We start from the raw sequence: 12686 nt of genomic DNA, 5'->3' as shown, positions 1-12686 counted from the left end.
TGTTACATTTACAAGGTAATATCTAGGTTTGCAAAAACATTTGCTGCACATAAAGTATTTGAATTAAAATTTTTGTGCTCAGACTTCAGCTCTAAGAGTATTTGTAGTGTTTCAGGCACAAAGATAACGTACCCTATATATGTGAGCAAACATTAGACCCATGGGAGAAACACGTCTAGTTACTTGTAGGAGACCATCACAGCTAAAACTCACATTTGTTCCAAAAGATGCAGTTTATGATGGTCCAACCATAGAGTGGACTACATGGAGTAGTCTCTTTTAGTAGTTTTAACCAGTGGCCGACCATGCTATAGCTGAAAGACGGCTACAGTACGGTCATCTAGTTCTGGATAGGCATCTCTAGACGTCCTCCCAGAAATCCGCCCCCCTGCACACCCATGGGGCATGCATCAAGCATGTTCTGTGATCGCTGAGTCCTTTGGACACAGCTAATCACAGATCGAGGTAAAGAGCTAATCACAGGGACTCTTTACAACAGAGGTCCTCAAATTTTTAAACAGGGGGCCAGTTCACTGTCCCTCAGACCGTTGGAGGGCCAGACTATATCTGGACTATATATATAGGCCCATCAATGCAGTCTGATCAGTGCCCATCAATGCAGTCTGATCAGTGCCCATCAATGCAGCCTCACCAGTGCCCATAAATGCAGCCTCACCAGTGCCCAACAATGCAGTCTCACCAATGCCCATCAATTCAGTCTGATCAGTGCCCATCAATGCAGTCTGATCAGTGCCCATCAATACAGTGTCACCAGTGCCCATCAATGCAGCCTCACCAGTGCCCAACAATGCAGTCTGATCAGTGCCCATCAATGCAGCCTCACCAGCGCCCATCAATGCAGTCTGATCAGTGCCCATCAATGCAGCCTCACCAATGCCCATCAATGCAGTCTGATCAGTGTCCATCAATGCAGCCTCACCAGTGCCCATCAATGCAGTCTGATCAGTGCCCATCAATGCAGTCTGATCAGTGTCCATTAATGCAGCCTCACCAATGCCCATCAATGCAGTCTGATCAGTGTCCATTAATGCAGCCTCACCAATGCCCATCAATGCAGTATGCTCAGTGTCCATTAATGCAGCCTCACCAATGCCCATCAATGCAGTATGCTCAGTGTCCATTAATGCTGCCTCACCAGTGTCCATCAATGTAGTCTGATCAGTGCCCATCAATGCAGCCTCACCAGTGCCCATCAATGCAATCTGATCAGTGCCCATCAATGCAGCCTCACCGATGCCCATCAATGCAGTCTGATCAGTGTCCATCAATGCAGCCTCACCAGTGCCCATCAATGCAGTCTGATCAGTGCCCATCAATGCAGTCTGATCAGTGTCCATTAATGCAGCCTCACCAATGCCCATCAATGCAGTCTGATCAGTGTCCATTAATGCAGCCTCACCAATGCCCATCAATGCAGTATGCTCAGTGTTCATTAATGCAGCCTCACCAATGCCCATCAATGCAGTATGCTCAGTGTCCATTAATGCTGCCTCACCAGTGTCCATCAATGTAGTCTGATCAGTGCCCATCAATGCAGTCTGATCAGTGTCCATTAATGCAGCCTCACCAATGCCCATCAATGCAGTCTGATCAGTGCCCTTCAATGTAGCCTTACCAGTGCCCATCAATGCAGTCTGATCAGTTCCCATCAATGCAGTCTGATCAGTTCCCATCAATGCAGTCTGATCAGTGTCCATTAATGCAGCCTCACCAATGCCCATCAATGCAGTAGGCTCAGTGCCCATTAATGCAGCCTCACCAATGCCCATCAATGTAGTATGCTCAGTGTCCATTAATGCTGCCTCACCAGTGTCCATCAATGCAGTCTGATCAGTGTCCTTCTCCTCGGCTGTCTGTCACTGCCCAGCACGGGAGAACTGCAGGCAGCCCCTCCAGAGATTACAGACACCACCCCTCTATCATTTACTCGCCGGATCTACATCCCCAGCACACAGGAATATCACTGGGGGTAGAGCCGAGACGGAGCCGAGAGGCAGGTGAGGGAGCTGAGGGAAGAAGAGGGAGAGCCAGTCAAGTGTGGCGGTGCTGGTGGAATGAAAGTGAAATTACGCAGGGGATGCCGCCGTGAAAGTACGCAGGGGGATGACAAATATTACAAAACACCCGGCGGGCCGGATAAATGTCCTCGGCGGGCTGCTTTACCATGTGATCAGTTGTGTCCAATCACAGCTGATCACATTTAAACAAATGCTGATTATCGGCATTCCCTTTCCTCATGTACTGTCACTGTGTGATCAAAGGGAAGGCGATAACCGGCAATCCTGTGACAGGACACATTTACACTGATAATCAGGGCACTGATCTTCAGTGCCCTGATTATCAGTGCAGCCCCATCAGTGCAGCTTATCAGTGCCCATCTGTGCCTCCTATCATTGCAGCCTCATCAGTGCCTCCACATCAGCACCCATCAGTGCAGCCTCATCAGCGCATATCAGGGAAGAAGAAAAAATATTTATTTGCAAAATTTTATAACAGAAAATAAGAAAAAGGGTTTTTTTTCAAAATGTTTGGTCTTTTTTTGTTTGTTTAGCAAAAAATAAGAAACCCAGTGGTGATTAAATATCAACAAAAGAAAGCACTATCTGTCTAAAAAAAAATGATAAAAATTTAATTGGGGTACAGTGTTGCATGACCGCGCAATTTTCATTCACATTGCGACAGCACTGAAAGCTGAAAACTGGCCTGGGCAGGAAGGGAGTGAAAGTGCCCAGTATTGTTAAGATTAATCCCCTCTGACATAGATGAGCAAGTCTCAATAAGGAAATAAAGAGTCCCAATAAGAGATAAGAGACAGTTGTACCAGATAACTCAAACTGACACCCAATAACAGAACCCAAGTGAAAGTCAGTGAAATCCTTAACACCTCAGTCACACTGGATGTAAATTGGCATGCCATTTGCACGCCATGCGACCTGCACATTGCATGCCAAGTCGCACCCTATTGTAAGCAATTAGAGCGGTCATATTGGTGCAGTTCTGACTTGGTCGGAGCTGCACTGATTTCTAAAGTAGTACTTGTACTATTTTTAGTTCGATTTGCATAGACATTTGTGTCAGATATCTTGTAAATCGCACCTGAAATTGGCATATCACCCGACTTTGAAATTGTGCAACTCCACTGTAACTCACACAATTTCAAAGTCGGGCTTGATATGACCGGAGTGTAAAGGTAAGAACATCATTAACCTGTTTAGTGTTATGTTCGTAAGGTGGATTACTGGACCAATACAGTAGTGAGCAGTGACCATTAGCAATAAATTCCCGTGGAAAGGGAAAAAAGCTTTTCCACATTACCATTTGGGAACCAGGACTCCACAGCTTGCTTCCAGTCCTCAGAAAAAATTAATTGTTTTACAAACAGAATGTAATGCAAAATGTCTCTATAGCCACTAACAGACCCAATGCCTGGAAAAGCAGGTTGATACCCTACTTGCAGGGTAGAATGCACTGTATAAATCACAGAATCACTTTTTCTTGTAAATCTCTAAAGCTGACTCACATGAGACTTGCTAAAAAAAAATCACTTTAGGAGAAGGCTGTGAAAGTTGTGAATCTGAATCAGAGATAGTAATAGCGGGCTCACTTAGGGGTGGCAACATGTTAGTGTGTTCAGTAGAAGAATGAAATAGAGTGCACTTAGAACCCTTGCAGGTAGGTTTTCACATGAATTGCACACATTAATTGTGTTGGTGTCTTGTGTTGGTCCCTGATGTATCAGCAATAGTGGAGTACAGCTGAGATTGATTGTTGCAGTGTTACTGTCCTCTGTGCAAATTTGTAAAGATACATTGCACCGGGTATCGGAGAACAACCAGTCCCAAAGTAAGGCAAAGTCTATTGTACTCACCAGATCTGAGCTTACCATGCCTCAGCCCACTTGGCCTTACTCTTTTTGTGAGTCGTTAGAGGTTAGGAGCAGCTAAGGCTGGGTTGAGGCTCTGAACCTGGAAAGTACTTTGTAGCTGAAACAGTACCAAAGTTTGGGAAGTGTCCCAGACAAAGCTCAGTTCCATAGGTTGCATCCCAGGCAAAACTTGACATCTAACAGCATAGAGGGGTGTTCACATGGCTATGGAAATGCTGACATTGTTCAAGTCAGGTAGCCTCATTCCCTAAATGAGTCTGAGGAGACTGGGTCACAGCAGAGGTTATGCTATGGCTCTAGACTTGGAGAGTGCCCTGCAGCTAACACAGTACACAGAGGACTGGAAAGTGCTAGAATGCAGAGCTTAGTGAGTAAAGGTACCATACCAAACCAATCCACATATTACCAGACCAGTGAGATGCCAGTAAGAGCATCCAAAGGCATACTGAGAAAATACCCATTTGCTTCAGTCTGAAGGTTTTACTTACAAAAGTAAAAGCAATTTGCCATAGTTCTGATGGATACACTGACTCAGATACCTGTTGTGAAGAGACTAGCTCAGGCAAAAACAAAATGATGTGTGGAAGTGGGGCTATACAGGGGCTGCTTTAAAGACAAACATAAAAAATGAACAAAGCATATCCCTCTATAGTGTGTACGTGTCTCTATCCAGAGCACTGTGTCATTTCTGTCTTCTTCCTTGTTTCTCTGCTATCAGCATCAAATCCATCCAATCAGCTCTCAGAACTCTCCTCACTGAGCTCTGCAGTGTGTAATTTCAGCTCTTAAAATTCAGCACTTTGAACAGATGTAGAGAAGAGAAGACTTTAGATAAACAGGTACAAAGTATGTAGGAGGATTTGTTTCATCTCTGTGTATCACCTGAGGCCAGTCACTTCACTGGGTATATGTAACATCAATTACACTACAATCACTTTAACATCTTGTGTTTTTCCAGTATCCAAACATCTTGTAGTAGCAGTATAATTCATATGTTCATATGTTCAAGACGTACTACTATACCCTTTGCACACACTTCAAAGTATAACTAAAGGCAAAACTTTTTCTTTTTTTTTGTTTTGGATAGAATGCAGAGGAATTAGAATTCTTATCAGTTTTATTGCTGCCTGTGTCTCCGTTAGAGAGATGCACCCTCTCTATTTGTCCTGTTTACCATTATCACTGAAAGTGAAAGTAAAAGAAAATCCCACGTTTTGGGGTTGTAATAGAGGGGAAATCTTCCAATAGGGACACTAGTTCTGATGATCTGGAGGTTCCCAAGAAATTCCCTTAATTTCCCTTAATTTCTCACTTCCTGATTGGCTATGAGACAGGAAGTGAAGGGGAATCTCCACAATGCGACACAGATGGCGAAAGAAAAAAATGTGACAGGGGTTAAAACCCTCCCTTGCTCTATCCAAAATGGAAAAAAAAGTTTTGCCTATAGTTCTACTGTAAGGTTATGTGTCAGATTTTGCCCTCATCTTGAGGACAATTTTTTAAAGCTCGTTAGAATGAATGGGGCTTCACTTTAAATTTCCAACGTATTATATACAAGTGCTAAAGCAGCTTGTTATTAAAATGTAAATTTTTAAAATTGTTTGTAAAATTGTCAACTAAACTGTTAAACTAATTAAACAAAAGTAATTTGTAAATTCTTCATGAGTCCACATGAGCCCACATTGATATAATACAGTACTTAAAGATTGAACTAATTCCTTGATATGCCAAGTTCTAATAGGCTGTATTAAATTTGTTCCTAAACAGACAAATGAGAGCTGCAGAATGCAAATCATTTTGATATAGTTTTTTGACTGTGATATACTATGTAGGAATAACAGAACAACTACAACAGATGACTTTGGAAAAGTTGACATCACAAGAGGTCTGATTTCCTGACTACCCAGAGACAGGCTTGTGCCATACTGTATTTACCATTGGAAGAGATGAAACACCTACTGGGCATCCTTGGAAATGTGGGTGTACTGTAAATTGTGAGGGAAATAATTTTTTTTAAGGTCGTTGAGCAAATTCCTGTATAGCCTTTCATATTTTATTACAGTACCTGGATTGTCTGGATCATCGTCATCCTGTGGTTTGTTTTTCTTTTGATTCTTCCTTGATGATTTTGTTGTTTTTTTGCTTCCTTTAACACTTGATGAAGAAGATGATGATGAAAATGAAGATGAGGATACATTGTCTTCTGATTCTATAAAAAAAATATGGACAATATTATTATGTATTTATTATCTGCCTGGCAGCACTATGGTCATCAGTTTGAATCCCAACCACAGCACTACCTGCCTGGAGTTTGCATGTTCTCCCTGTGCCAGTGGGTACTCAGGTTTCCTCCAACACTCCACAGAGACATGTTGGCAGGTTAACTGGATCCTGTTTAAATTGACCCTAGAATGTGTGAATGTGAGTTAGGCATCTTAGATTATAAGCTCCTTGAGGGCAGGGACTGAAGTGAATGTAAAACATATATGTAAAGTGCTGCATACTTTGATGTGATGGCACTATATAAGTACCTGAAATCTTCAAAATATTTAAACTCAATATTTTGTATTATATGAACATAAATCTTAGATATATATGAATGTACACATGTCTTATCTAAAAATATACGGTACATATTGTATATAGCTGCATCTTGAAGAGCGTTTCTTCTTGTTGACAGTATTGCTGCAGAGATTGTTGCATATGAGCTGCAGACAAACTGCATGATTTTTTAAAGCAGCTCTGTGAATAAACACAAAATACTAGCAAAGAAGCAAGTAAATACTTACCTCTCCTGCCACCTGCCCCTCTGAACATCTACCTTAAAGGGGACCCAACAGAGAGCTTATATTCAATGCACAATTTCCTTGTGCATCTGGTGAGTGCGCAATTTATACAATTGGAGCACGGAGTCCCTTTTATGATTTGCAAATGCATATGATTTGTGATTCTAAGTAATACTGTAGCACTGCACCTATTCTATTTATTTACTAATAATGTGCATATGTTTTCATTTTTTATGCCTGTAAGCGTTCAGGTTATAGACTTGTATGCCCTTTTCATTGCTTCTCCACAATTTTCTGTGGGAATTGTTGGTGGCAATAATAATAATTATCCATATGATTATTATTATTATTGTAGATTTATCTGTAATACCTTCAGTTTCTTCTTCTGACTCAACAAGTGTCTCACTCTTTTTCTTTTTGGGGGACTTGGATGACTTTCCTTGAGGATTTTTTTTACCCTTTGCTGGTAATCGTGATGAGGGTCTCTGTTTGGGGTCTAAAATACAGAAAAATAATACCAATGACCATGTCACTACTGTGTCCTGGATAAATGGGCGCTCGCTATTACCCTTGTTATCTCATCTACTAAATAATTACTTGTATCAATTTTTTTACAGTCATCTTTAGCCAGATGTTGAAGTTCAGATCAATACAAGAAGGCTTGTTTCCTTTTTAAAATGCCCCTCGTTTATTTCTGGTGTCTACATTTTTTTCACTTGCAGAATGTAAGACCTTTGGGTGCAGATTTTATTACAGTTGTTACCAAGGTATTTCCAAATGTTAACATTGTTATATCTGTGAGTTTTCATGTTATAGTCTTCCATGCCCTTCTCATTGCTTCTTTACATTTTGCAATGAGAATTGATGGTGACAATAATAATAATAATCTTAATAATTATTATTATTATTATAGATTTATCTGTAATACCTTCTACTTCTTCTTCTGACTCAACAAGTGTATCACTCTTTTTCTTTTTGGGCAACTTAGGAGACTTTCCTTTAGGATTTTTTTTATTCTTTGATGGTGAGCGTCTCTCATTAGGGTCTACAATACACCAAAAGAATAATAATTATTATGATTATGCATATATGCATCTTTTCGATATGTCACATATTTTTCAAAAGCTGTTCCAGCAAATTGTGACATGTTATAGATCATTTTCACAGCAAAAATTGAAATATATACATCAGGTTAGGTAAAGCTTGCCTCTTTCACATGTAGAAACTTATATGTACCATAGACCAAAGCAAAATTACTGGATGTACTGTTAGTAACCAATGAGATTTTAGTATTTGCTAGCTTAAAAATATTGGAAATACTATTAATTGGTTGCTATGTTATTTTTCTCTTTTCCCCAGTTTATCAAATAAAGGCATAGTGAGAACGTCATTTTAGGCATAGAAGTTACTGAAGAGTTGAATTTAACAAACAGTTTGCCCGATCCTACCTGTCCAGAAGTTTGGTTACTGATTATTGGAAGATACACAGTGCAGGTTGACTTTTCTTCTTCATAATTTCACCTTAAATCCTACTTAAACTCTTGCACTTTTTTTATCTCCTTTAGTCTAGTACTCTTTGCATGTTATAATTTGTGACTATTTTTTTTCCTTGAAAATCCTTTAAAATACCATTTTCCTCTCAATGGAAACACTACTTCCTCCTGTCACACTGGGAGCTGACCCGGATCCAGGATCAGCACAACTGTACTCCAACAGACTTAGGATCCCCTATGACTAAGTCGGATATGACAAAATGCGTCAGGGCAAGGCTGTGCGGTGACCGGAAGTGACGTTCAGGACCGGAACTGGACGTGGCGCTGGAAGGCCATTGTTTGGGATGCGGCGGTAGTGAGAGCACTGCTCGATACCCACCAGTTTATAACATCATACTGCAGTATCCATAGGTGTTTTATTTGCCAAATTTTTGTAAGTGGCTGTCTACTTTTAGTGATTAAAGGTGTATTTTGTACTGCACCATTGGGGTATTTTTTCTTTGTTGTTTCATGACCACTAACCCTAAGAGAGAAGATCAAGGGGAAGGAGAGTGTTATCTATATTGCTATAGCTTCTTATTATTAGGAATCTGCTAATCTATGAAGTGGTGTGAGCTGATCATGGGAATGAGAGGCATGGAGACTTGAGGATAAACAGAGAAGAGTGAAACAATATTGATACTGGTCGACTTCCTTCCCACCTGGATTAATAAAATAAGCGATTTCAACCAACCATGAGAATGGGGGGCATGGTTATTCGGTGAGTGCATACCTGAAAAGGGGAATGTCTTCTTTATGAGTATGTGGGGAATTCTTTATGGGAATTAGAAGAATTGTTTGGTGGAAGAGACATTTATGGACTTTTCTTTTTCACTTATGTTGATTAATCACTTATTTATGTATATATTTATATATTTTTGTGCGCTGCTGAATCACTTGAGGGTTCTTTTGTACTGGTCTAATTGATTTTGTTTGAAGTGGTGGCATTTTCATTGTTTGATTTTATTGGCTATCACACATCTAGCGCAAAAATGTTTGTTTTCAAGTACCTGGTAGACCTCATGCCAGCCAACTGCAATCTCTTGTATATCAGCACTCTGGGACTGGGAGAGGGAGTGGCAGAACGGGGAGCCAACCCAACAAGCTGCATGCATATGTGCTGGGAAGGAACATGATTATATGAGGTTGATTATGAGAAGAGTGAACACCCTTATGGTGCAATCCATAGGGTGGGGATGGAGTGAGGACAATGCTGTATACCTTCTACTGTCTAAATTATAACTCATAAAGTAGTGTTATTTGCCTGGCTTTGCTGTGTGACAGGATGGTGTAAAGCTCAAGAATGGATGAACAGAAATATAAATTCAGGTAAAACAGTTCTTTTATGTGTGTTTTATCTGTGTATATAGATATTTGCCTGGAGTTCAGATTAACTGCTGTTTCTAAAAATTAACTAAGGAAAAAAAATGTAAAAATACACACACACGCACACATACATGCACATTACTGGAATGCTCCAATTGTTAATTGTGTTTACTGCAGGAAAACCTATATTAGGGTCAAGGGTCTATGGTAGTGTGAATGTTCTAACAACTGATTCTGCATACTTTGCTTAAAATATTGCTTTCAGCCGGAGTGGAAGAATTACAAAAATATCTGAATTATTTTTATAATTGGTTTACTAAGCACTGATGTTCAAAAGCTTGTGTTTTATCCCTGTCATGAGAATAAATTACTGCCAACCATAATACTGCTTTTTGATAAACACTTATCTTAGCCTCGCCTTCTGGCTTATTTTGAAAATAGTTATATTGATTGATTAGAATTTGAAGTTATCTCAACACAAACTGTGAAATTCAGACACAAAGATCTAAGTCAGATTTTGTATGACTCAGATCTATGTAGTTTGGGTGCAGTACACATGCAGCCAAACATGTCCTATTTACTAAATACCTTCTGGTTCGTCTTCATATTCATATACAATCCTCTTCTTCTTCTTCGGCTTTTTAGGTGTAGAATATACTGGTTTCTTTTTGTCCTTTTTGGGGGATTTTTTTTTAGGGCGTATAGCTGGTGCATTTCCCTCAAAGGGATCTAAATTAAAGTGAACATCTAAGAATCAACAGGATGGAGCAAAACAGTCAACCATACTGAATTTGCACCTGAAATGTCTTTACAAGAAATGGATATACTTATCAAAGGCAAACATAATAGTAGTGGCTATTGTTGTTCCTGTTAGCTTTTGCTACATCTGTAGAATTAAGCTGCTCATTGACCTTCAAAGCTACATATTTGGAAATACAGAGTTACAGTAACAGGAAAATGGAAGTAAGACTATGAAAATGAAAGACTTAAATGTTTAAACGCACTGGGGTTGATTTAAGAGGTTAAAGATTAATCTCTCTCACTAAACTCTCGGGCAAATTCCCTTGTAAAGTGAACAGCCTATTTGCCTTTGGTAATCAACCCCACTGTCAGGTTTATGAACAGGATGTCTCGTGGGCTTAGTCTGGATTCACACATGTGTGGTTCAGTATTGAATTTGCGTTTTCACAGCGAATTACAAAGCAGTTGTTCAGCAGTTCAGGGTCATTTCAGATGTGATTCGGGACAAGATTTGAAACGAGAAAACCATGCTAGAATTATGTTCAAAAACTGATGATGTGTGATTTCGAAGAAGTTACCGTAGAAGTCAATGAGCCTGAATTCGCACCAGGACCGGACTGCACTGCTCAGAAAACTGACAGAACTCTTTTTTAAATTGATTCTAAAGGCTTACATTTAAAAAAATAACAAATATGTCTATACTTACCTGCTCTGTGTAGTGGTTTTGCACAGAACAGCCCAGATCCTCCACTTTTTGGGTCCCCCGCTGGCACTCCTTAACCCTCCCTCCTGTCAGGGGCCCCCCACATCAAGCAGCATGCTATGGGGGCTCCTGAGCATGCGCACTCCCCAGCCGCTGCTCCATGTGTCCATTCACACATGTAGCTGCGGCTCAGCCCCACCCCCTCTCTCCTTATTGGCTCAAAGGCTGTGATTAACAGCAGCGGGAGCCAATGGCTTTCTCAGTCAATGAGGAGAGGGAGTCCCGAGATAGCCGAGACTCCAGTGCACATCATTGGATCGAGAGAGGGCTGGGGGGGGGGGGGGTGCTGCATAGAAAAGGTTTTTTACCTTCATGCATAAAATGCATGAAGGTAAAAAACCTTGAGCCTTTACATTTGCAACCACTTTAATATGCACTGAATCCGCACTTAGGCTGCACCATATGTGAACAGGTACAATAGAAAGCAATTTTATTTCACATGTCATGTGAATTGGATGCGGTTCAAAACGCATACATGAACTGGCTCTCAGTGTAACAGTGATTGTGCTTCTAATACCATGGCCTCATATTAGCTTAAAAAAAGGGGTGAAAGTATTGCAGAAAACCCTTAGTATTTGCAAGCATACATAGAGGTTCTGAGTAGTGTGATTGTGTGGCTGTAGCAACACTGATAAAATGGTTCATTTGATGTGCTATTACTGAAGCAAGTAATCTGATGGTTTGGATATTCTAACATTTCAGAATAAAGGCATAGATATTACTGCTTGTCCAATAAAAATACCACCTATTAATAAATGATCCTAGTTTCTGGTGACATTACAATGGTTGTTGCCTAGGCAGACCATCTAATGTCCTCACAGAAAAGGTACCTTCTTCATCCTCTTCTGAGTGTATTACTTTCCTATATCTCTTCTTTGCTGGCCTCCTAGGGCTCCTTTTTCTAGATTGTTTTGGTGAAGAAGGGGATGATTTTTGGCTTTCCAGTGGAGGGTCTACAAGCAAATGTAGATGTAATAATTAAGGTTTTCAGTACTAACTCAGTTTGAGAAATATTACTTGCTTTTGTTTATGAAAAATGGCAATACATGGTTTTACTAAAATAATGAGACTGTTAAAAGATTCTGAAACATAATCATAAATCATAATCAGAAATGATTGGGTGGCAAGGGTTAGTAATAAATATTTTCAAAGCTACATATAAAAAGCAACAATCTAAACTAGTAATTGATTCACTTGTAAAAAATAATTACATTTACTTTTACAGTACATACAGCATGCAGAAACACCTGAATCTGTCCTGATATTAAGAATTAAGAATTTTAAGCATATCAAGTATGGGCTTTTAAGGCGCATACACTCTACACCATTATTATAATAAAAAGTATATATTTAATAACAAAGATGGTATTGTGGGTAATCAGTCCTGTTCATATATCTCTTGGTGGAAGTGTTCTATAGATGCAATACAAGCCTCTGAGGAAGCATCTCTAGTTGTGAAACATGTAGGGCATATTCATGAAAGGTGGAGCCCCCTACAGTTGGAAGAATTGGACAATGTGATTATCACAACGATGAAATACACTAAGAGCCTCAACTGAACATTGGGGGAATACAGATTCCATCTGTGAAATACTTAAAAATGTTTAGAATGTGACAAATTGTTTTTAAAA

The 12686-nt window shown here is 39.9% G+C and overlaps 1 protein-coding gene across 15 annotated transcripts in view; it reads right to left on the bottom strand.

Moving 5' to 3' along the window:
• The window catches only part of PRG4 (proteoglycan 4), a 124204-nt gene that overhangs the window by 69823 nt on the left and 41695 nt on the right, over positions 1-12686 (bottom strand). For 9 of the 15 annotated variants that reach the window (XM_089678831.1, XM_089678833.1, XM_089678832.1 and 6 more), the window contains 5 exons: positions 11886-12008; positions 10140-10280; positions 7622-7738; positions 7064-7189; positions 5973-6116 (listed from right to left, as the gene is read on the bottom strand). In XM_089678831.1, the coding sequence (XP_089534957.1) occupies positions 5973-6116; positions 7064-7189; positions 7622-7738; positions 10140-10280; positions 11886-12008 (651 nt within the window). The remainder of the gene's footprint in view (positions 1-5972; positions 6117-7063; positions 7190-7621; positions 7739-10139; positions 10281-11885; positions 12009-12686) is intronic. The other 6 variants (XM_089678841.1, XM_089678842.1, XM_089678838.1 and 3 more) reach the window with 5 other exon arrangements.

The sequence above is a fragment of the Staurois parvus genome, unplaced genomic scaffold (assembly GCF_062004578.1).
Source record: "Staurois parvus isolate SC_StPar_1 unplaced genomic scaffold, SC_StPar_1.0 ptg000210l, whole genome shotgun sequence".
NCBI classification, from domain to species: Eukaryota; Metazoa; Chordata; class Amphibia; order Anura; family Ranidae; genus Staurois; species Staurois parvus.
Note: the sequence above shows the minus strand (reverse complement) of the source record. Positions and strands in the feature narration are given on the sequence as shown.